Source organism: Notolepis coatsorum, assembly GCF_963971535.1.
Source record: "Notolepis coatsorum genome assembly, chromosome: 10".
Lineage (NCBI taxonomy): Eukaryota > Metazoa > Chordata > Actinopteri > Aulopiformes > Paralepididae > Notolepis > Notolepis coatsorum.
In genome coordinates this window covers 41,951,946-41,976,762 of record NC_140174.1, presented here as the reverse complement: position 1 = coordinate 41,976,762, position 24,817 = coordinate 41,951,946, and the positions used below count along the sequence as shown (strand labels likewise).

Below are 24,817 nucleotides of genomic sequence, written 5' to 3'. Positions count from 1 at the left end.
CTGCAGCTCAGAGATGAAGCTCATTACTAATACAACTCAAACAGAAACACAGTAGGCTCACAGTGCTTACATCCTGGATCGTTTGGAGTGACTGTCAACGCAAGTGCAGATTTAAAGAACCAGTACAATTAAAATCTGTTCTTTCGATCTCAATGTAAAGTTACCGAAAAATATGAAATGAGAAACTATCCCCCTCGTTGTTAATATAACATAATCAAAGCGTTTTACAGCCATCTGCTTCCAGTAATAGATTGCATCATCTAAACCAGGGGTAGGCAACCCTAGGCACGCGTGCCTGCATAGGCACGCGGGGGAATTTGCATAGGCACAGGGGGCAGCAGTAAACATTTAAAAAAAAAAAAGAAAAAAAAGTATTTTTTCTTTTTTTGCTTTGAAATATTATAGTGAAATATTTTGCACTGTTGTCGCATTTATCTTGTTGAAATCCTCCCACAGGTTATTTTTACTACCACATATTTAATTGAGACCCTTTATTTGTTTATTATTTCAATTTAGCTGGAAATACATTGCTACATCATTCAGTAACATTTGCAGAGCCTTATAACAAAAACATTATTACGGTCACCATTGTGACCAGTGGGATTAATCAACAAATTGTATTATTTATTTTTCTATTTCATTGAACATTGCACATGTTAAAAGCCATTTTTTTTTTACACAAAATGTGAGTATTACCAAGTCAACTTGTGTTCTTAAAACAATGACAATAAACATAGTTTTATTAGGTTGAAATAATGTGGTTGTGTACTTATTTTTCTGTTAACTTATTATGGATTGAAAACTGAAAACCTTAATGCGCAGTAACTGAACTCAATATTTTTAAGTTCTGGTAACTTATTATTATAATTTTTTTTACAGTGTAGTCTTGCGATCAATCAAAACTTATTTACACAATATACCTCACATTCACCCTCCATTCACATCCTGGTGTTCTCCTGGTGTTCTCCATTAGGCCTGTAGGTGGAGCTATGACAGCACACGTACAGTACACAAACCGATGGTGTGTGATGTGTCCAAAAATGAATGGGCAAATGTGAGTGAAATGGTCGCACTGTATGCAGCTGTTTGTCTGCATTGCATTCCCCCCCCCCCCCCCCCAACTCAGATTTAGGGTTGATACAACCATCATAATAATATTGTTAATAATAACAATAACAATAATGATGTAATAATGTAAAAATTATCATTAAAAAGACCTGATTATGAGAAGAAAAAAATTACGATGCATGGAATATTGTTGAGGCACACTAGTTACAACTATATTTCAAACAGGCACTCCATGTCAAAAAGGTTGCTGACCCCTGATCTAAACTGTTACCCTGATTCACCCGTTGGTGCGGTTGCATAGGGTCGGAAACCTTCCGGTTAATTAAAGTGTATGTGTGATAAAGTGGGTTGGTCTTCTCTGGCAGAGAGGAGCAATACACATTGGTATCTGTTTATCTTTAAGGCCATTGGGAAATTACCACCTTATATAACAATGTTCCTAGACGGACCCAGTATGGATCCTATCTGAAACATTCCAATTAACTTGTACGCACTACCATGAGAAGACACTGCATCTCAATATGTGGAGTGAAACTGTGGAACAGTCTAAATGTGGTGCTAAAGCAATGTCCAAACATGAGACAATTCAAACTGATGTATAAGGAAATTATGTTCACGAGGTACAGGGATGAGGAAGGGACTTGATATTCACGAGTGTTTACATTTTAATTTTATTACATTTTTATTTAATTTCTTTCATGTTTTACATATATCGTTTTTTTTGTTTTGCATATATATATATATATATATATATATTTTATGTTTTAAAATAGTACACTCATTTGAGTAGTGGAAAAGGGGTAGGATTAAATAAGTGTATACTTCTTCTTACTCCTTTTCGAACATGTAGATTGAGTTGTGTTTTGCTTTTGTTTAGTTATTTGTTTGTTTGTATTCATTTGCATGTTCGAAATAAAGATTTCAAATCAAATCAAATCAAAGTCAGCCTTTTGTTTTAATGCCACAGATCCGTGGAATGATCTTCAGCTCTCACAAAAATATCCATACCCCTCTAACCAGTTTGTGTGTGTGTGCATGTATGTGCGTGTGTGTGTATGTGTGTGCATGTGTGTGTGTATGTGTGTTCACCCTACTTGAGCAGCCTCATGCCCGCTGTAGCCCCCAGATAGAGGGGGGTCTCATGGTGTCTCGAGCTGGGGACCAGGTGCTCTGCCTTCTGCATACACACTCTCAGAGACTCCCCTGCCTTCCACGGAGAGGCTGCATAGCTGGAGATACCTGGACCTACAGGCAAAGGAAAGGGTTAAACATAGGAACGGAGAGGGTGAACCGCCAACCGTACGGTAACCATAAAAGATAAAAATGAGCCTTGAGGTCAGAGAAGCCGACTTTGTTCAGCTGGTTATGGGAATGTTGCTGGTTCGAATCCTTGGAGAGAACTTTAGTGTAAGTGAAACCAGTGACTGGAGTGATGGAAACGTCCTCTCTCTCTCCGTATGCGGCGCCGCAGGCATGACTTTCAGAGAATGGGATTAACTAGATGGATTATCTCCCTCTTGGCAGCTTTCAATTGTGTGGAGGTCGTTCTTCATACTGTGAGAGGATGAACGGCTTCCTCTATGAAGGGAGAGAAACACATGGAGAGAGATCTGCAGCTACGCAGACTGTGTTCCAAACACTACTGTCTGAAGGAGAGGGTTAACTACACAGACACCACTATCTGAAAGAGAGGGTTAACTGTGGTGCATTTTTTCCCATTGCTAGGTTTTAGTGAGTATGTCTGGGAGTGTTGCGTTTATTTATTTTATTTTAAAAAATTTGGACTTCATGGTGTTTTTGTTTGGTTCTTGATTTATTGTGATGTTCTGTATCGTTAGTGGCTTAGCTTGGCATCGCTACTGCACTATCTCGCGTACGTGCACGCGTACTGAATAAACCACAAATGTACCTCTAATACCAGTATTAGTCTGACCACACCCCTCATCAGCTTACCTTCATAAGCAGGTGTGTGGTCACCTGCTCTCCTCCTTCTCGCTTTCACCACAAGGAAGAGGTGCCTCGGTAGATCCCCACACTATATATAGACACCATGATGGAAGAAATTGGATTAGGAACAGCTTGGGAAACAAGGATACGTTGACATCATATCTTTGTTTTCTCTCTCACTATTTTCGAGAAAATACGGCGATATTGTCTTCGTACTGGAGTGTCTAGAAGATGATGATCATTCTAAAAACCCTCCACCGGTTTTCGTATTGGGAGCACGCCGCTGCATGCTTCTCAACTGCAGTTCCTTGCTGTGTTTGTTGGGGTGAAACCTGTCAGGCCACAGCTGAACTGTCGGACATGCCGCTGTTGTGAGGAGCGGTGCGTTCCAGGTTGGGTGAGTAGTGTTTGCTGGCGGGCTCCACTTGTCTGTTAGTGCTATGGGGGCTACTTGACAAAGTTTATGGAAACCGGCCCCAGGCTGGGGTCCTTTGTTTAGCCGCCTAGGCGACAGAAGGCCTTGGTCTGGCGACCATTATAGTTTTAACTAGTGGGCCGCGACCATTGACACTGGTGATCCCTGTGTGTTCTGGACGAGTGGATTCTCTCTGTCACCGTGTTAAGACCCCATCTTTCATATCCAAATGAGAGTATTCCTTCACGAGGGGATATGTGCATGTAATGTGCGATAGCGGCAGATTCATGTTCAAAGTCAGCTATACAGGCCAGTTGGTACTGTGCTGATTCCGCCGGACGTGGTAATGTCACCGTTGTGAAGCGGTGTTGGCGTCTTGTTTTCTCTTTTCTCTTAAAAAGTGAGGAGGGGTTCAGAACGGCGGCCTGTCTGGGTGAGTGTTATGTCATTGTTTACATGTTCATAGCTTTCGGTTAGCCGGTCAGTGGCCTGGCGCGGGGTAGCTTAGCTTCTCGCGCGCCGCCGGGAGCTCGCTTCTGATCGCGTGCGTCGTTAGATCGGCGTCTCGCGAGCGGAAGCAATAGCACCCGAACGGTTGGAGCAGCCGTTAGCTTGATGCTATTCTGTTGAACGTGCTTTGATTTTAACATGTTTTACACTCTTGACCACGACGTCATCCTTGACAGGGGATGTTCGTCGACCCTGCCTGAGCCTAGACGGGGATTGCGTCAACAAAGAGGACTGTAGCGACTGGTGGAGCGGCGACGCTGCCCGGATCGAACAACACAGGACGGCTGTGTTCTACGGTGTCTTGTGACTGCACTTCGCTGATCTGCGTTCCGGGTAGGTACGGGGTTGGCCAGACCTCATAACACGTCTTCTGGTTTTACTTTGCTAAATGTATTGTGAATAACGGTGTTTTTTCCCAAAACGTGTGTTGTTGCAATGCATTTGGGATACGTTGCGGGTTGTGTGTGAGCTGTTTTTGTCACTGGCAGTTAGCTTCTCCGTGCAGATCGTGATGTATTGATCTGGTTGTTGTGTGAGAAACATCATGGTGTTTATGTGTACCGTGTACTCACTACTAAGGCAACTAACCTATGAAGCTATGCTTGGTGACAAGTGAGTAAAAGAATGTTCTTTCTCAGACTGTAATGACAATGAACAGTGAGTTCACACATTAACAGGTTTTCCTGTTTTAACTGGCCGTATTGAGGGTAAAATAGGAGGATTGTGTTTTTCCCCCCCGGTTCCCTGGGGACTTTATCACCTCCTATCAGACATGTTGTGCATTAATTGTGTCTTTTGTGTGGTAGGGATACGATGTAACTCTTAGCTTGATTGCTGAGGTTGTGCTAAATCTGCTGGAGAAACTTATTTCCTAAAGGGAAATTGGTTTGGTTGCTGTCATGTGTGCTTAGCAAGGCCTGTGGTCGATACTAATCAAGAATGATGTATTCTCTCATTGTGAAAAAAACGGCGTTCCTCTGTTGAGTGTTTTTGCCATTTTTTGTAGGTGATGATGGGTTGTGTGTGTCATGTGACCTACAACTGGGTTGTACTGGCCACAGAAGCACATGTGTATGTTGGACCGGGGTTCTTAGAGCCTTCTCTATTCTGTGTTTTTCCTTAGTAAAAATCAGATAGCAGGTTAGCTCATGCGCTGTGTGGAGCTGTGAAACGCTTCATGGAGCTGACTATGACTGTGTCATATTCTCTTTTTGTCGTTACGTCGTATCATGGGTGTGGGGTCGTAAAGGGGTGAACTGGTAACCTTTCCTCTCCCCATTGTTCTGTCGGTCAGGGGTACACCCCCTGTCCTTCAAGGTTCCCGTCACGTGGCGGTTCGGCACGTTACGGGGGGGGGGGGGGGGGGGGGGGAGGGAGTTCCTGGTCCCACGGCCTGGTATATTGGGCGTGTGCACCGCAGGAATTCCCCCGCCATAGAGTACGTCACCGTGCGCGTCTCTGTTGGTAGGACTTCCGTGTGCTGTTCAGGTCCATGTGATGGATCTGTTTTCAGGGGGGGTGGTCAGGGCTCCTCCTCACCAAGCGCCTATTCAGGCCTTCTGTGAGTTCGGACTCCTTCTTCCATGTGAGGAAGCCTCCATCAGAGTACAGAGCCTTCCTCCTCAGATTGTCAAAGTGAGTGGACCCTCTAGAAGGGTCCTTTTCTATTGTATGTATATTCGATTCAATTCGTTTATTGAGTGTGTATGGGTTCAGTGCCTCTTCCCCGGAGGCCCTAGAACCAGTTTTTTACATGGCTCGAGGTGCAATATATTCTTTTCAATCTGTACAGCTCGCGTGGGAAGTCTCTCTGGGGATCCCCGTCTCTTTCCTATGGGAGGGTGGTGGGATGTAAAAATGTGAACATTTTTTACCCCGGCTGTGTAGACTGGGATACATACTGTTGATGCTTCCTTCTTTCTATTCCAGAAGTGTTGGAGTTAGGGAGTGTCACACCCCTCTTGTCGTTCCCCTGGGCGCCTTGGGGATTCAATGACAGGTCTAAATAGCCTGTTCATTGATGGGGGTGTGTCCCGACGCACGTATAGTGCTAGCTCGCTGTAAACAGGCGATTGACTGGCACGCCTTGGTTGCTTGTGGTTGAAACAGCGTTTTTATAAAGCAACTGAGATGGGGGTTTTTCCTCTTCCGGCGACCACATCCCATGACCTGGGTGGGTTGTCGACGGATTCTCGTTCATGTCTGGGGGATGATGACGGGATGGATCTGAACATATGTAGTGGGGTCTCACGCCCTTGGGGTGGGCCACCAGGCGCGGTTCGTCCGAACGTCTGGGTGGCGCCTTCTTTTCATGTTAAGATCAACACGCATATCTGCCCTTCTCCTGGAGTAGGCATGTCGGCGTGGTTAGGGCACGGGACTGGTTCTGGTCACGCTGGTCCAGATCAGTTGAACCCGTTGTCCGCCGGGGATGCAGATCTGCTGTTCTGGTACCCTGAGGGACTTGGGCTTTTTTCAGGGGGAAAAATGCCAGGTCGGTCTGGGTGTCACAGGGTTAAGCGCTATGGAGACCCTGGTTGGGTATGTTTTTACTCAGCACTGTCGTCATGGCTTACAGCCATGCCATTCTGTACGCTCTCGATCTCGTCGGATCTCGGCCGCTACACAGGTTGGTCCTGGTTAGTACTTGGTTGGGAGACCGCCGGGGAATACCAGGTACGGTGTGCTTAGGGGCTGGTTCTCCATTATTTTTCGCTCCTCTCTCACGCATGGCGAAGAGGGGCCTGTGGGGGTGGTTTTTTGACCTCCTCTGGTGACCCTGTGCTTCCCGTACCGCCAGGCCCGGTCCGAAGTGATGTTTGCGACCCGTAGGCCTGGGTTAACCCTTTTTGGAAACTGAAACACTTGTACTGCGGTATAGCCGGTGTATACCCGCAGGTGTGTTTTGGAGTTTTTTCTTGAGGGGTTATAGGAACAACCACCGCATTGGGTAACACCGAGGTGGTTGATTCCCTGGTGTGTTGGAGCAGTGTCAACTCCCGGGTTCACCGTTTGAGGGTGCCCCTGCACGTTCATGACGTCTGCCAATCGTGTCAGCCTTCTCTGCCTCGACCCCTCTGGGTGGGGGTTGTTAAATGGAGGCTTGGTCATGCAACACCGCCAGCTTACGCTCCTTCCGCCGGGGCGGCTGTGTTCAGCTGTCCCCTCTGGCGCCTGTCTCGTCCGCAGTCTCCAGGCTAGGGTTAACAGCCTGTTGCCTGGTTTTTCCCCGGTGCGCTGCCTGCTTCCGTTGGTTAACCTTTTTTGTGTGCTTACGGCCATGCTGACTGCCTATTCTGCAGGGTCAGTGTGCCAGGCGGTGTACTATTGGGGGGACGGGGCCCGCTCGGCTTACGGCCATACCGACCTGAACACGCCCGTTCTCGTCCGATCTCGGAAGCTGGGCAGGTTCTGGCCTGGTTGGTTCCGCCTGGGAATACCAGGTGCAGTAACTGAGGGGCCTTTGTCCGAATACGCTGGCGATGTGGGGGGCGGGGCACTACGTGCCCCCCTGGTGGGGTCTTGATGCTGGCATCATGGACTTCTCCGGGCCCCCATTCTAGGGAGTCCAGTCCTTTTGGTGGGTCTGGGTCTTCCTTCGTGCTCCGCTGCTACGGCCTTGCCACGGGGTTGGGTTTGCCCTTGACCCCGTGATTCTGGGGGCAGTAACGAGGTTGTTCCTCCGTTCGTTCCCGGGTGGCATGCGGGTTGTGCGTGTGTGTAGTCGTGGGGTCAAGCCACGGTCTGCTCACCCTGTGCGTTGAGTTGCTTGAGTGCCTCTTCGCACGGTCGGGTCCGTCGCCCTCCCGTGACGTCCCTAATAGGGGGGCTACCCTCCATTAGGGGGGGTCGGGGGGGCTCGGCCCTCCCTGTTCTGATGGTTTTGGGGGGCTGTCAGCGGGGTGTATTTGTCAGCCAAGTGGCTCCGCTTGGCCTCCCTTGTGCAGTAGCGATGCCAAGCTAAGCCACTAACGATACAGAACGTTAGGTTATGACTATAACCAAGTTCTGTTAGTTAGGGGCGATGCTTGGCATCGGACGGCCGCTGCAGCCCTTATCCTCACCTTGTGGTGAAAGCTTGGGAAGGAGGAGAGCAGGTGACCACACACCTGCTTATGAAGGTAAGCTGATGAGGGGTGTGGTCAGACTAATACTGGTATTAGAGGTACATTTGTGGTTTATTCAGTACGCGTGCACGTACGCGAGATAGTGCAGTAGCGATGCCAAGCATCGCCCCTAACTAACAGAACTTGGTTATAGTCATAACCTAACGTTTCTTCTTGGCTTGTTTAAAGAAGACGTGTCAGGCCCATGGGGACATTAACGTGTGTTGTCGGGCCTTACAAACACATTTGATTTGATTTGATTTAACTACAGACCACTATCTGAAGGAGAGGGTTAACTACAGACACCACTATCTGAAGGAGAGGGTTAACTACAGACACCACTATCTGAAGGAGAGGGTTAACTACAGACACCACTATCTGAAGGAGAGGGTTAACTACAGACACCACTATCTGAAGGAGAGGGTTAACTACAGACACCACTATCTGAAGGAGAGTTAACTACAGACACCACTATCTGAAGGAGAGAGTTAACTACAGACACCACTATCTGAAGGAGAGGGTTAACTACAGACACCACTATCTGAAGGAGAGGGTAAACTACAGACACCATCATGAATACCATGAATGAGAGGGTTAACTACAGACACCATCATGAATAACATGAATGAGAGGGTTAACTACAGACATCACCATGAATAACATGAAGGAGAGGGTTAACTACAGACACCATCATGAATAACATGACTGAGAGGGTTAACTACAGACAGCTCCCGCCTACCTCCGGTCAATGGTCTCTAACTACACACCCTCAAGACCCCTACGCTCTGCATCTTCTGGCCGCCTCAGACCTACTCCTATCAGAGCTCCGGGAGGGTCATCAAAGAGAAGCCGCCTATTCTCAGTCCTTGCCCCACAATGGTGGAATGAACTACCCACCCCAGTTAGGACAGCCGAATCCCGTCCAATCTTTCGCCGTCGACTAAAGACGCACTTCTTCAACCATTATCTCAAATAATGGGGAAAAAATCTAACCCAAACTAAACTTACTGTCATGCACCTGATGACTTGTCGTACAGAACTTGTAAGTCGCTTTGGATAAAAGCGTCAGCTAAATGACTAAATGTAAATGTAAATGTAAACTACAGACATCACCATGAATAACATGAAGGAGAGGGTTACATACTAACTCCTCGTCGCAGCCCGATCTGTGTGTGTGTGCGTGCGTGTGTGTGTGCGCGTGTGTGTGTGTGTGTGTGTGTGTGTGTGTGTGTGTGTGTGTGTGTGTGTGTGTGTGTGTGTGTGTGTGTGTGTGTGTGTGTGTGTGTGTGTGTGTGTGTGTGTGTGTGTGTGTGTGTGTTGTGTGTGTATCCAAACTGATGTTCTGGGTCTCAGGTTGTAGCAGTGTGTCCTAATGGGACTAACCCGATTAATGGGGTGAACTAGATTCACCATCTCTCTCTCTCTCTCTCTCTCTCTCTCTCTCTCTCTCTCTCTCTCTCTCTCTCTCTCTCTCTCTCTCTCTCTCTCTCTCTCTCTCTCTCTCTGCAACACACACCACAGCACATATCTTCACACATGCCACATGTTGCATTCACACTGATTCCACAGATGGATCATATACACACCTGCTTTTGTTTTCTTTTGGTTAAACCTATATTCTTTAAATAAAACCATTTTGCTGCTGTAGGCAACTTTGGAGCAATTACCAAGAGTGAGTTTACCTGCCCGGCAGAAATAGAGCAAGCTCTGCATCACTTGTCAAGCCCACAGACTCCCAGAGGCACCCAGCAGCTTTAAATAAAAGAAATTTCCCAGCCTCTGAACGGCAGGTGGTTTTGCACATTATGTGTACTTTCTGATCTCGGGAGCAGCAGTTGGGATTGAGAGGGGAACAGAATGTCTCTCACAGAAGCAGTCGCTCTGGGAACAGAAATACAAGCTATGTCAGTAGCCCATCGAGCTGACACAGCGTAACTGGCTTGAAATTCATTGTATGAATTTTTCATGTGAGTCAGTACACCAGAAAATGACCGAAATCATCTTAATTTTCCTCTATTTCAATGCACAATATGAGGAGATGATCGCATGCGTCAGCCATGATGAGGAATTTAACCTTGGTATGAAGTATGTTACAGAAGAATCGCATGCAGCACTATACAACCAGTATTTCACAGAAAAGATGCACATAATCTCACACATATCCCAAGGCTCTAAACTGTTTTGCACACATTGATCTAGTTTGACAGGTATTGAGAGTTTGAATATCTCCTCCTGTGATGTCATCAAAATAGCAATCCCTATTGCAATCCTTATCTCTATTTTGTAATCGACATCATTTCATCGAGCTGTAATTAACACAACACAAGGTTTCAGTGTCCTCTGATAACTGTCACTACACAATAACTAAATTAATGTGTGCAAAACAGTTTAGAACCTTGGGATATGCAAGTATGTGTGAGATTATGTGAAAAATAAATTGGTGTTGTTTTTCTGTGAAGTGCCTTTTTAATTACGTTGTGAAGCAGTTAAGAAGCTGTGCCCCGTTCCCCGTACCTGGTTCAACTAAGTCGATCAAAAGTCCCATTAGCCAGCTTAAATTAACCCGATGATTGAAGTCAGGCTATCTCGGTTTCTCGAAGGCTGATTTGGTCTCAAACAATCTTGTTAATTCGAACCAGACTTCAGTAATCCGGATAATTGGACGTGGCCGTCTTACCTGAAAAGGGGGAGGTGTCGATCCCCGAAAACCATGATTTTCTAACGGGAAGATATCGCAGACAAGTTAAATGCATATCTATAGGCAAATTGTAAATCCCTCATTACCCCAATCAATCAGATTATATTTCTTTAAATGTGCCTGCAGTAGGCTTAATAGAAATGAATAATCAAATGAGATCTTGCTAGCAAAAATAATTATTTCAACTCTTTCACAATAAGTAGATAAAAACAAGCCCAAAGAGTATCTAATTTATACGAATTAATAGATACTTATGAGGATATCTGTACTGTATGCACTTAGGTATCATGTACTATATAAATACATGGTTCCCACTTCCCAACATTTTCAAGGCGCGACCCCCGAAATAACGGTGTCAGAGAGGCTTTTACTATTAATCAGGTTTTAATCTGTTTCGGACATCATCCATAAATGCATTGAATTGATTAACCTTTGGTTTATGTCATGTTCATGACCCTCTTTTTCATCATCAGATAACAGTGCTTGAACAGATTGATGCATTTTCTCAAATTCATTCATCAAAACATCAAAGGCTTCCCTACGTAGGTGTAGGTAATTACAGAAAGTATCTACTATAATTACCAGCGTGGCCTTGTCTATTTGTAATAACATGCTCATTCACTTTTCCCACATCCCGCATCATCAAGTCCGTCAAACAGTGCATCTCCTCATCAGACATTTTAATCCCAGTTACAATATCACAATAACGTGTGACAGTGATACTATTCAATAATCCACAGATTCAGATTCCTCGTAATTCACATCCACAATCCACGCGTAAATACGCTTCAATTTATGCTTGAATGAAACACAATCCGGGCGCTCCGGTTAAGCAAATACATCCACAGCAGAGAATATGAAACGGATCAGAGTCAAAACGCCCAATAGGCCTTTTACAATAACCTCGGATTTAATAACATTCATTAAAAATATCCCAGCGGGATTCACATTTGCAATGCTCCGTTATTAAAATAACCACATAGTGTGTGTTGCGTGCGCCGTATAGCTATGACGTGCATTATTTAGGACAAAGTGTGAGGATGGGATTTGGCGGAGCCCAATAGCAGAACACAGGAGGAGAGAGAATGGAGCGTTTTAGGGTGTTTTAATATAGTTTCCCCAAGCAGACAGTTTGACAATTTGGAATGTGCGACAGACAGGTACAGGAATGTTCTTGGGGTTAGTACAGGTGCACTCCTTGTGCAGTACGGGAGAATGTTCTTGAGGTTAGGACAGGTGCACTCCTTGTGCAGCACGAGGCAGGTAGACACAGGGCTGTGTCGTGGGTGAGAGCAGGAGCACTCCTTGTGCAGCACGGGATGTCCAGGTAGGAGGTGTACTGGAGCGGAGGTCCTAGGAAGGTAGTTTAACACTCCCACGAAGATGGAACAGGATCTGCCAGTTGATGTACCATCTTGTTGATGAGGGGATGAGTGACAGCCGTGTTGAGTGAAGAGCTGGCAGCGTGTGAATCAGGGGATGAGAAACAGCCGTGTTGATTGATGAGCTTGGCAGCATGTGAATCCGGGGAACGGATGCTGCCCATATATGGGTGTGAGAGGATAAGGGCTGAGTGAGGCTTCCGTCGTGAAAGTGGGGGAGGATGAGGAGGAGTGAAGAAGGCTCTCGCCGTGATTATGACAGGACCCCCCCCTCTACGGGCGCCCCCTGGCGGCCCTCCAGGCTTGTCAGGGTTGGCCTGATGGAAGTCCCGGACGAGGTCAGGGTCCAGAACCATCCCGCGGGAGATCCAGCTGCGCTCCTCCGGGGCGTAGCCCTCCTAATCGACCAGGTACTGGTAGCCGCGGCGACGCACGTCCAGCAGCTGCCGGACGAGCGGTGAAGGTGCTCCTGCTCCGAGGGAACAGAGATCTCCTCCTCCTGCGCAGGGAACAGTGGGGGTAGGTAGCCCAGAGACGATTCGAAGGGGGACTGACCTGTGGCCGCGGAGGACAAGGAGTTGTGGGCGTACTCGATCCACGGCAGGAAAGTACTCCAGCCGGAGGGGTCCCGGGTCGTCGGAATACGGGCGTGCGCGTGGGAGCATGCGCAAAGATATTACAGTGATATGCTGGTGCTCGACTGTGAGGGAAAGAGAGAGATAGAGAGGGAGCGAGAGAGGGACACATGGAGGCATGGACCACTGTGTAAACGCCGCGTGTGTGAGAGAAGACGGGTCCCCCTCTCTATCTCTCCCAGGCACGTGCACACATAGAGGCCAAGGGGTGCCTGAGCACCTGCCTTTTTGATCCTCATCAAAAAAGTGCCCTTTTTGAAAAAAATAAAAAAATAAAGAAAAATATTTTATTTATATTTTTTTTTACCGTTACGCATATACCTTCCAACTGAAAAATGTCAGGATAGAATCAAAATATTAGGTAAAGAGAGAGAGATGCCCCATATTCCATTGCAGTTTGCACAGCCTCCTCAGCGCGCCTCTCCGCGGACCTATATATTTTATGCATAGCGTGGGTGGTGATGATGATGATGATAGAAACCGCTGTTGAATGCTGGTATTACACTCATTGAGGGACACGAAGAAGTCAAGTCCGATGGGATTTGGGAATCTCAAATACTAATCGGGATTGGAATAAAAAATGCATTTATATTAAACAATACAGAATATACAGCACTTCTTGGGGTCTGTAGGGTAAGCACTTATTCCCTCCCCCCTGAACATTTATGGAGATGTATGGGCCTTTTAAGTCAGTGATAAAAGTGTCTTTCAAGGATAAGTGAGCTCCTGCACTGATTATTATAGTTCAATATTCAATATTTGATCACCAAAACCCCCCAAAAAGCATAAAAAGGGGGCCCCCCGCCCGAAAAGGGCCCTTAAAAATTGCGCTCGCGCGCTATGCGCGCTCGGTTAATATATACACACAACACAAGTGTAGTGCCCTTTTCAGCCTTTGAGCACCTGCCCCTCTAAAGTCCTGTGCACGTCCCTGATCTCTCCCTCTCTATCTCTCTCTCTCCCTCGCAGAGTCGCAGTCGTGCACTTTCTCGTTTGAGGAAGTGTCGGGTTACACTATCTGCCACGCTCTGTTTGAGAAAGTGAAGATTTTCCACTCGCTCTGCTGTCGCTGTCAACCATAGAGGGGGCGTTAGTTATGCAAATCAGTGCTATATTAACATCAGCAAAACCATCAAATCAGAACAGCTTAGTTGAGTGAGGGAAGATCTTGTGAACTCGAGACTAGACTGATGAGTCAATATGGTAATTAGAGACACAGACTCATTGGGTCTCATTCCCAAACGAATTTGCGACCAAACATTTCCTCTTAGGCAGATTTCTGCCCATTTAAGACATATTAGGGCTGGGAGCGCGAGTCCCCAAATTTTCATGAGATCAGATTTGAGCGTGGCTGAGAGCAGATTTAAGAGTGCTGAGGAGCACTCTTATGATTGATTGACTAATTGAAATTTTTATTAACTTGACAGACAGTGTTCTCATAGTGATTCCTTCATGTTAACGCTACAAGCCTCCTTGGAATTAATTACTTAATCATAATTAAAATAAATATGACAATATTTGTACGATAAGAAATTACGCATTTGATGTCGGAAAAATAAATAATATGGATTCATCTGATCACAGGGCAGCTGCTTAACCATATCTGAACCAGCTATTTTGGACAAATGTATAATTACTTTAATTACTCAGATATTCAAACACAATTATGCAATTATTGTGAAATGATTGAAAATAATAATTATTTAATGCCTTCTGTGGAATTTGTATTTCTTATTTGTTACACATCTGTTTTAATGATTAATTATATACATTTGAAAGAATGCAGGTCAACATGCAATGTATCCCATTGATTGGTATACAATGGGACAGACCTTTGTTTGATTGATTGATTGATTGATTGAAAACTTTATTAACAGATTGCAGAATGGATACAGTACAGTACAGCTCAATTACATACAATTGTTAAGGGGATGCAGACCAGAGAAAGACTTTCGTCTTGTTTACATCAGGGTCCCCCATTTTCAATTCATCATAACATATATGACACACACGACATACAGATAGACAGTACTGCTACATCTATACATTTATGACATACCAGATTTGCAAATACAGTACTGTTTGTGATACATAAATAGTCCAGAAAAGAGAGTATATACATTTGACGTAGAAACTGTTGGAGGAGGTTGGGTAGGAGGGGTGGGTGGGGGACACTGTACAAGCAAAACTGTACATTGGAATATTGACAAAACCATACTTGGTAATTTACTGTACATTGGAGGGGTTGATATAGCTATAAACCTGCATTCCTTCGAATATATCATTAATCAATTAAACTTATATTGAAATACACTATATAGCCTATACACCAACACTGAAATGACAGTGGATAAATAAATAAATAAGAACTAAAGCTAATCGCATGGAAATAGCAAGTCTTGTGTGCGCCAGTATGGCCTACGTGTCTAATGAACAGTATAGGCTTAATATATTCTAGTTACTTGTTTCATTAGGATTTAGTAGATACTATATATGCTCTGCCTCTGCCCTACGTACAGTATAAGTACAGACTGTACTGTACCTATACTGTACGTAGCGCAGAGCATATAGTATATACTAAATCCTAATGCAACAAGTCATTAATGGAATAATAAGCCTATACTGCGTTCATTCATTACACCGTAGGCATTAATGGAATAATAAGCCTATACTGCATTCATTCATTACACCGTAGGCATTAATGGAATAATAAGCCTATACTGCGTTCATTCATTACGCCGTAGGCTACAGTATACTGCGCGTGTGTGTGCGTGCGCGCGCTGCGGCAGGTGTACCACAAGCTGTATTATGATGACAATACATTCAAATGGATGCTTCCGCATCCATTTCCACACAGCTGCGTCATTACTTTGCCTTATAAGGAGCTCTGGAGGCGTTGTTTTGTATGCAAATGACCTGAACGGGAACGCGCTTTTGAGTTTAAGACAGAATCACATTCGCCAAGCAGATATCAGATCATATCATTTGTGCGACCGTTTCAGCCACTTAAGACATATTACCAGCACGTTCGGGACTCAGAGTGAACTTGTCATTGATTCTGTCTCAGTGGTTCCAAGATAAGTCTTCCAAAAGAACACTTTGAAAATGTTTGGAGAATGAGACCCATTGATACTAACCCCTATGACTATAAAACCATGCTAAACACAGAAAAAAGCCATTCATAATGCATGTCCCCTTTAATATTCTATAGTATAGAATCTATACACTCTCACGGACCTCAGTGTTATCATTGGAACTCATTCTGAGACCCCGAGAGTGCAATGCCGGCCGAATCCTGCTAGGTGGCAGTATCGCCTACCCTTTGAAACCTTATTTCACACTGTGTGTTACATTTTATATGGTCCGGGTGGAGAATTTGGACCCAGGCAAGTGAAACGCTTCATTCAAGCAACTTGGAACGCGTCCAGCACACTTGATGCATATTTTTTGCCATTTCATGTCAGGGACCCGATGGACATCAATACTGGAAATCGTGATCAGACAATTGGAATATTCATTTTGGAATAACTCCTAGCAAAGGTAAGGACTATATGATATCAATCCTACTTTGATCCTACAATGATTTCACATCGATCGCACCGATCAACGTATGTAGTATTCAAAATGTATGCCGTTGCTGACGATCAGAGCATCACAAAACGACCCCCACCCCCCCTTTGATGCCTTCATGATGAAACATAATACCTATTATATACCTTTGATTTGGAAATAATATCGTGTCCAGGCGAGCAACGCAAACGACTTTCGCAAAATGCACATACAGTAGCGCTCCATAACTCAGCTTCCAGGAATTAGCCCGGATCACTCTGAAACTATACAATATTCACCACGGGATAACACGCAAACATATACGTATTACATAGACTACAAATTGTGTCTGTCAAATGAGCTGGACTATTTTCTCCATAGCTATAATATAGAATATACAATAGATCCACAAAGATCGTGAAATGTCGTGAAAATAGGCAATGGAAAGCTGGCGCTAGAGAGCAGAGATGGGGAGAGCAGAGATGGCGAGAGCCCCCTGGCGTTGAATGAGTTAAGAGTAACCAAAGACTCTAGCCAATTGAAATCTCAAATTGTTTGTAAGTATTTCTTGGGGTGCTAATGATTATGATGTGCGTGTTTTTGAGGGGGGGGGAGTATTTATTGAAAAATAAACAGTTGGATTTGTCTTATGTTTTGCGTGTAAACAACAATAAAACATGTCGACAGCCCTATATGCTCACATTTAGTGGACAGCGGTGCCCTAAAGGTTAGAGAAGCGGGTTTGTGACCAGAAGGTCGCCGGTTCGATCCCCTGGACTGGCAGGAAGAATCTGGGAGGGAAAGTGAATGAATAACTCTCTCCTGTCCCTCAATACCAACCGCTGAAGTGCCCTTGAGCAAGGCACCTACCTAACCCCCAACTGCTCCAGTGGAGTTGCTCAGTGGTCAACAGTCAAGTCAAGTCAAGTCAATTTTATTTATATAGCACATGTCCAGGCAGCGGCAGCTGGCACCAAAGTGCTTCACAGGCAGGTTGATAAAAACAAAATAATGTGATGCAAGATATAAGATTAAAAACATAGTAAAGCAATGAAAGTAATAAAAACAGGTAGGGCACAGTAAAACAAAGAGGATAGAAGGGCCAGGGGTCTAGTAGTGATTAAGTGGGGGGGAAGGCCAAGGAGAACAGGTAGGTTTTTAAAAGTGATTTAAAAGCCTGCACGGTCTGGGCGGTCCGTACACTGAGGGGGAGGCTGTTCCACAGTCTAGGCGCTGTGGTGGAGAAAGCTCTGTCTCCCCTAGTCTTGAGCCTAATTCTAGGCACAACCAATAGCAGCTGGTCAGCTGATCTGAGGGATCGGTGGGGGGTGTGGCGGTGCAAGAGCTCAGACAGATAGGGAGGAGCCGTGCCATTTAGTGATTTAAAAACATTTAGGCTAACATTTAGGATCCTAAAGCGAACAGGCAGCCAGTGGAGCGAGGCCAAAACTGGGCTGATGTGTTCATGTTTTTTTGTTTTGGTGAGGAGGCGCACGGCTGCGTTCTACACCAGTTGTAGGCGGCGAAGCAGGGATTTGTCGATGCCCGTGTAAAGGGCATTGCAGTAGTCGAGGCGAGTGGTGACAAAGGCATGTATCACCGTCTCTAGGTTACTTTGGGAGAGGTATGCCTTTGTCTTCGCCAGGAGTCTAAGGTGGTAAAAACTGTTTTTGACTACGGCACTGACCTGTTTGTCAAATTTAAAATTGCTGTCGAAGATGACCCTGAGGTTCCTGACAGAGGTGGAGAGGTTTGGACCCAGGGGACCAAGTGCGTCAATGAGGGGGGCCGGTGTCAGACTGTGGTTGTTACTGGGCAGCTCCCAGGTGTGAATGGAACTGTGTGAATGTGAAGCAGGGCGTTACTGAAAAAGAGCATTCGTGCTCAGAGAACCTACCCTGGGTAAATAAAAGGTTAAAAAAGAAATCAGTATAAGTAGAGGAGATTAAGTAGTGGAGGGTTAGGGTTAAGGTGCTTGTTACACACAGTGTTTTTGTGCTCGTTTTTATACGTTTTTGAATACGTTTGATGTCCCTATTACATAGAAATGCCGTTTTTGCCGGATACGTTGTGGCCCTACTGTTTTCCGTTTTGGAGTAGCGCCAAATGTCGTGTAATCTGCGCGGAGCCTTTGTTGCGAAAACGCCCATGCGCAGTAGATACCATCTGCGTGCCCTTCCGGTGACAACAGAGCTGTCCCAAATAGCTGCAGCTACCATGTGTTGTCAAGTTATTGTTATAAGGACCCCAGTCCAAGCTACAACAGTCTGCATTCCCTTAACAATTGTTTGTATTGAGCCGTATTGTACCCATTATGCAATATGTTAAATAAAGTATACATCCATTAATTCTGCTAGCATTACCGATTGCATGAGCACTGCCGCTGGCTAACGTGAGCTAGCGTTAGCTATCAGACCCTGTTAGCTCAAGCTCCTCTTTCAATCTTAACAAGTATTAAACAAAATGGCCCAGTCATCTATTCACCTTTGTTTAATACACACAGCGTTGTCTCTAATGTTATCTAGCTACTGATAGCTCCCGATATCATCAGTTTGGTGCTGGGTGGTTAACGTGAGCTAGCGTTAGCTTCTAGCCACAATGCTATACTGTTATACTGGCATATTCCAGTCACGTTAGCATGTAGCTAACAACATTGCCGATCCTTTTTGAGACTAAACTATCCGCTCTTGGTGGTCACTTGTGTTGATGTTAGTTTTGTTTCATCAACAAATGAGAGGCAGAACACACAGTGAATGTATCCGTTTTGTTTATTGCACTTTTATTACACTTTGCTGAAGTGCTGCATTGGGTAAATAGGCAAAGATGGCGGCGCCCGCCTTGTTGACATTTTCTTTGCAGGAAGTGTATTGGCACATTCAAGTTCTGATTGGTTGAAAATTGCCTTCATGTTCGCCACCTACTGCCACCTACTGCTTTGGCAGTGTACTACATCACTGTGCTCAGGTGACAAAACGAAAGTGTGACTTGCCTCCCGCTACGTTGCGAGCTGGAAAAGCGAAACTCATCTGAAAACGAAACAAAAGTCTAACTGCAGCAAAGTAGAGGAGGGCTGCACTGATTCATTAGATGCAGATGAAGTAGAGGAGGGCTGAATATGAATATTTCAGGACCTCAGGAAGACTAGAGGCTCTTTCATGCGTCTCTAATGGGGATCCTTTAATAAACATAAACATAATATGTGACTACTGTACATACAGTTAGTAGGTTAACGCACCACCAACTAATCAGAAGAAAAGCAAGTACGTTGGGTTTTGCTCCCATCATCACTTAGTCTGATTTATGAGTGTGCAAAATGTTTGGTTGCGTGCACAACACCTTCATGCACGTTCACGTGTGTGTGTGTGTGTGTGTGTGTGTGTGTGTGTGTGTGTGTGTGTGTGTGTGTGTGTGTGTGTGTGTGTGCGTGCGTGCGTGTGAGTGCATTTTTATGTGTCATATTTATATACACATACCATCGACTTTGCAGGATTGGATCTGTTTAACTCTGCCAGTATCGTTGTCCTTCTCCGCCGGCCACTGATAGATGTACGCAGCTGTATGGGATGAGCCGGCATCAAGCACAATCCCATACTAGTGGAGAGAGAGAGAGAGAGAGAGAGAGAGAAGAGAGAGAGAGAGAGAGAGAGAGAGAGAGAGAGAGAGAGAGAGAAAGAAGAAGAGAGAGAGAGAGAGAGAGAGAGAGAGAGAGAGAGAGAGAGAGAGAGAGAGAGAGAGAGAGAGAGAGAGAGAGAGACCCATTCAACACTCTGATCATAAAGGGGGATTCCACCGCAAAGCAGCATTATACGAATTTACCTGATTAAGACATTTAGGGTTTAGGGTAAAGGGTTTAGGGTAAGGGGTGTGGGTGCAGGAGGAAATGGTTAGAATGAGAGCTCAAGGTATAGACAATGCTGATGCTACACATACCCTAACACATGGCCCCCAATGGCCATCACAACCCAACATGTAGATAGATAGGCAGCGAGAGCCAGCATATCACCAGGGTTATCAAGTGGGCACCTCCCTTCACTGGTGTTTCGTCAAGTTCAAGTTCAAGTTCCTTTAATAGTTGTCATACAGAAGTACAGAGTACTTTTATACAAAATGCTTCTTACTGTTACGCTCCAGAGACTGTGCTAGACAAGATAAGTATGAAATAAAATAGTATAGCATGTAAAATAGAAGTAAAAATAGAGGTCACAGTGTTCAGTATAGACATATGTACAATGTTCGATGCAGAATAGAAGTAACTGAGTTACCATACAATATACTGTGCAATGTACTAATATACAATACTATATAGTGCAAAGCAGAAATGGGATGAGGTACAATTTAGGTACAATTTACAGTAAGGTGTACGAGTTGTAGTGCAAATCCTTTACCAATAAATATAAAGTGTGTTTAGGTGATCTAAAGTGTGGAGAGTGGGTGCTGCAGTGTGTTGTTTGTTTAAAGTGAGTGTGTGCGTGTGCATTTGATGGTTGTTGCATAGTGTTTATTGTTTGTTGAGCAGCCTGATGGCCTGGGGATAGAAGCTTCTTCTGAGTCTTTCTGTGCTCGCCTTGAGACTCCGGTATCGCTTGCCTGACCGCAGCAGTTCAAAGAGGCAGTTGTTCGGGTGGCTGGAGTCCTTGATGATTATCTTAGCCTTACCCCTGCACCACTTGTTGTAAATGTTCTGGAGGGTGGGAAGCCCCCCTCCAATTGTGCGTTCGGCTGAACGTGTCACTCTCTGTAGTCTGCTTCGGTCTTGTGCAGTGCTATTCCCAAACCAGGAGGTGATGTTGCCAGTCAGGATGCTCTCTATTGTACATGAGTAGAAGTTCTTAAGGATCTTCTGACTGACTTGGAACTTCCTTAGGCGCCTGAGGAAGTAGAGGCGTTGTCGTGCCTTCTTCACAACACTGTCAATGTGTGTGGTCCATGTCAAGTCCTCGGATATGTGGGCTCCGAGGTACTTAAAACTGTTCACTCTCTCAACCGGTGCCCCGTCGATGCTGAGGGGGCTGTAGTCCTTGACCCCCGACCTCCTAAAGTCCACAATCATCTCCTTAGCTTTGCTGACGTTCAGGGAGAGGCTGTTCTCCTGGCACCATCCCGCCAGGACCTTGACCTCTTCCAGGTAGGCCCTCTCGTCGTTTGCAGAGATCAGGCCCACCACTACTGTGTCGTCAGCTAATTTGATGATTGTGTTGTTACTCCGCTGAGCCACACAGTCGTGTGTGTACAGGGAGTAGAGGAGGGGACTCAGAACACAGCCCTGGGGGGCCCCTATGTTGAGGGTGATGGATGAGGAGGTGCAGTTGCGTGCTCTCACCACCTGGGGTCTGCCTGTCAGGAAGTCCAAGACCCACTGGCAGAGGTCATAGTTCAAGCCCAGGTCCCTGAGCTTGGCTATGAGTTTGGTGGGGACTATGGTATTGAATGCCGAGCTGTAGTCGATGAATAGCATTCTCACATAGTTCCCCTTCCTCTTGTCCAGGTGTGATGCTGCTGTGTGCAGCACATGGGCTATGGCGTCCTCCGTGGACCTGTTGGGGTGGTATGCAAATTGCAGGGGGTCCAGGTTGATGGGGAGGGAGGAGCAGATGTAGCCCTTTACTAGCTTCTCAAAGCACTTCATGGCTATGGAGGTGAGAGCTACAGGGCGGTAGTCGTTGAGGCAAGCAGGCTTGGATTTTTTAGGTACAGGGATGATAGTGGACTTCTTCAGGCAGGTGGGGATGACAGCCTGTTCTAAGGACAGGTTAAATATGTCAGTGAATACCGGGGTCAGTTGGTCGGCACAGACTTTTAGGACGCGGCCGGGGATGCCGTCCGGTCCTGCTGCCTTCCTGATATTCACTTTTTTAAAGGTCCGCCTCACCTCATGCTCTGTTACCCTGAACACTGAGTCTCCATCAGCAGACCCCCCCCCCCCATTGCCGTGGCTTGTAGGCTGGTGTTGTTATTCCCAGCCTCAAACCTCGCATAGAAGGTATTGAGATCATTAGCTAAGGAGATGTCACTGTTCAGTTTGAGGGAGGTGCCTTTGTAGTCATCGTTTTGAGGCCCTGCCACATAGCTCTGGAGTCAGCCTGTTCAAACTGAAGTTCAATTTTATCCCTGTAGCGCCGATTTGCCTCTATTACTGTCCTCCTTACGTTGTATCGCGCCACCTTGTGGTCATTCATGTTGCCTGCCACCAGGCCGGCGTTGTATGCTGTGGTGCGCGCTTTCAGAGCTTCACGGACGGATTTGTCTACCCAGGGCTTTTGATTTGGGTAAACTTTAATTGTGGTAGTGGGGTTGTTTCTTCCACCAAAGTACGAACAAAGTCCAGCACTGTCTCCGTGTAGTCATTAATGTTATCTGTGTCACGGAATACACTCCAGTCTGTGCATTCAAGCGCAGCCTGTAGCGTCTCCTCTGACTCCACATCCCATTTCTGCACCTCTCGCGAGACTACCAGAGTACTCTTGATTCTTTGTTTATATTTTGGTGAAAGAAAAATGGCCGCATGATCAGATTTTCCAAAACCACTAGCAGAATGAGCCTTGTACCCACCCTTGAATTGCGAGTACCAGTGGTCAAAAAATTTTTACCGCCTCTGGTGTTACAAGTCACATGCTGATAGAAGTCCGGCAATACCTTTCTCAGATTGGCGCTATTGAAATCACCCACAATCACAATAGCAGCGTCAAGGTTCGCTGACTGGAGTTTGTTTACCTCGTCGTGGAGCCTGGAGAGCGTGTCACCAGTGTTTGCTTGCGGTGGAATATACAAGTTAGGCCCATGACACCTCGGGAAGGCTCAACAGTTAGGTCCAGCGTCCCAGAACCACCCCCTCCATGCTACATAACTGATTGATTCTCTCTCTATGCGGCTGGCCAAAGCGATCTCTGCTCAGAAACGTTGGCCATGGAAGGTGCTTATTTGGTGGAGCCAGATGTCCGGATGACGCTTAGCTCTACCCTCACTCCATTTTGGAGAGCTACCATTTGGCGGGTAATTAAGGCCCTGTCCACACGATCACGGGTATTAATGACACCGAAGTTTTGAAAAAATAAACCTCTGTCCACACAGGTGAATAACCGTGTATAACCACGTACTCACGGCGGCTGGAAAACCAGCAACCGATACATGTAGTACAATGCCAAAGCAGTAGGCGGCGATGTTGTTCAGACCTGAAGGCCATTTCAACCAATCAGAAAACGCTCACTACACTTCCTGCTTAAAAACAACAAAGCCGCCATCTTTAAATACCTTGCGTTAGCCATTTAGCCAATGTAGCATATCTTTTTCAGCAAAGAAAGTGCAATAAAAGTGCAATAAACAGGGGGGGCTCCAGTAGCTCACCGCATATCTCGGCGCTATTTCAGCGTCGGGGAAAACCGTGCTGCGTCACGGATCTGGTGGACTCCAAGTTCGATTCCCGGACCCGCCGTCATTTATCAGAATGTCTTCCCCTGATCTATATCCCGTTTCACCCTGTATCTGTCGGTCATGCTTGACCAGAAAAGCGATAAACGCTAAAAAAATAAAAATAAAGTTTAAAAAAAAAAAAGTGCAATAAAAACGGATACATTCACTGTGTGTTCTGCCTCTCATTTGTTGATGAAACAAAACCAACAGCAACACAATTTACCACCAAGAGCGGATAGTTTAGTCTCACAAAAGATCTCCGTGTTGTTAGCTACATGCTAATGTGAATGGCATTCTCTATGTATAGTAAGCATCGAGGCTAGCTGAGGCTAGCATCGGCGATTTTGTTAGCTTACATGCTAACGTAATAATGTGGTAACGTTAACGCTAGTAGGATGAATGGATGCAAACGTTATTTAACACATTGCAGAATGGGTACAATACAATACGGCTCAATACAAACAATTGTTAAGGGGATGCAGTCTGGACTGGGTTCCTTATAACAATAACTTGACAACACATGAGTTTAGTTTAGCCGCAGCTACATGTTTACTCTGAGCGTCAGGTCAGGAATGTGACATTTTCATAGAACGCTACTTGGGACAGCTCTGCTGTAAACACTGGTGTAGCTGGCTCTGCTCTAATCTCTCTACCCCGCGCTCGGTTGCTAACTTGCTATTGTTTGCGACAGTCTGCCGTGAACATGGGAAATAATTGCGACAGCTCTGCTGTAAACACTGGGAATAACCTCGGTTGCTATGCCCACACGCACCCACTGCAACCGGGATGTGCGCAAAACTTCACCCTGGACTCCGGTTTTCAAAGACCACGGTTGCAGTGTAGCAAAACCCCGGTTGTGTGTGCCCGAACAGTGCAACTGCGCACATACAATCATGGTTACATTAAATCCAGCGCTCGTGTGGACGGGGCCTAAAATATCCCGATACCTTGATCTTCATTCTCAATCGGTCTCTCTCTCTCTCTCTCTCTCTCTCTCTCTCTCTCTCTCTCTCTCTCTCTCTCTCTCTCTCTCTCTCTCGGCAGGTAACGGAGTAACCAGAAGTAAATGCTCACCTCCTCCACTCTTTGTGTGTGTTTGG

General features: G+C 45.7%; 1 protein-coding gene across 3 annotated transcripts in view; it reads right to left on the bottom strand.

The window, feature by feature from the left end:
- The window catches only part of entpd1 (ectonucleoside triphosphate diphosphohydrolase 1), a 62,525-nt gene that overhangs the window by 19,558 nt on the left and 18,150 nt on the right, over positions 1-24,817 (bottom strand). For all 3 annotated transcript variants that reach the window (XM_084323666.1, XM_084323667.1, XM_084323665.1), the window contains exons 3-4: positions 19,784-19,901; positions 2,163-2,313 (exon numbers count right to left, since the gene is read on the bottom strand). In XM_084323666.1, coding sequence (XP_084179792.1) covers positions 2,163-2,313; positions 19,784-19,901 — 269 coding nt within the window. The remainder of the gene's footprint in view (positions 1-2,162; positions 2,314-19,783; positions 19,902-24,817) is intronic.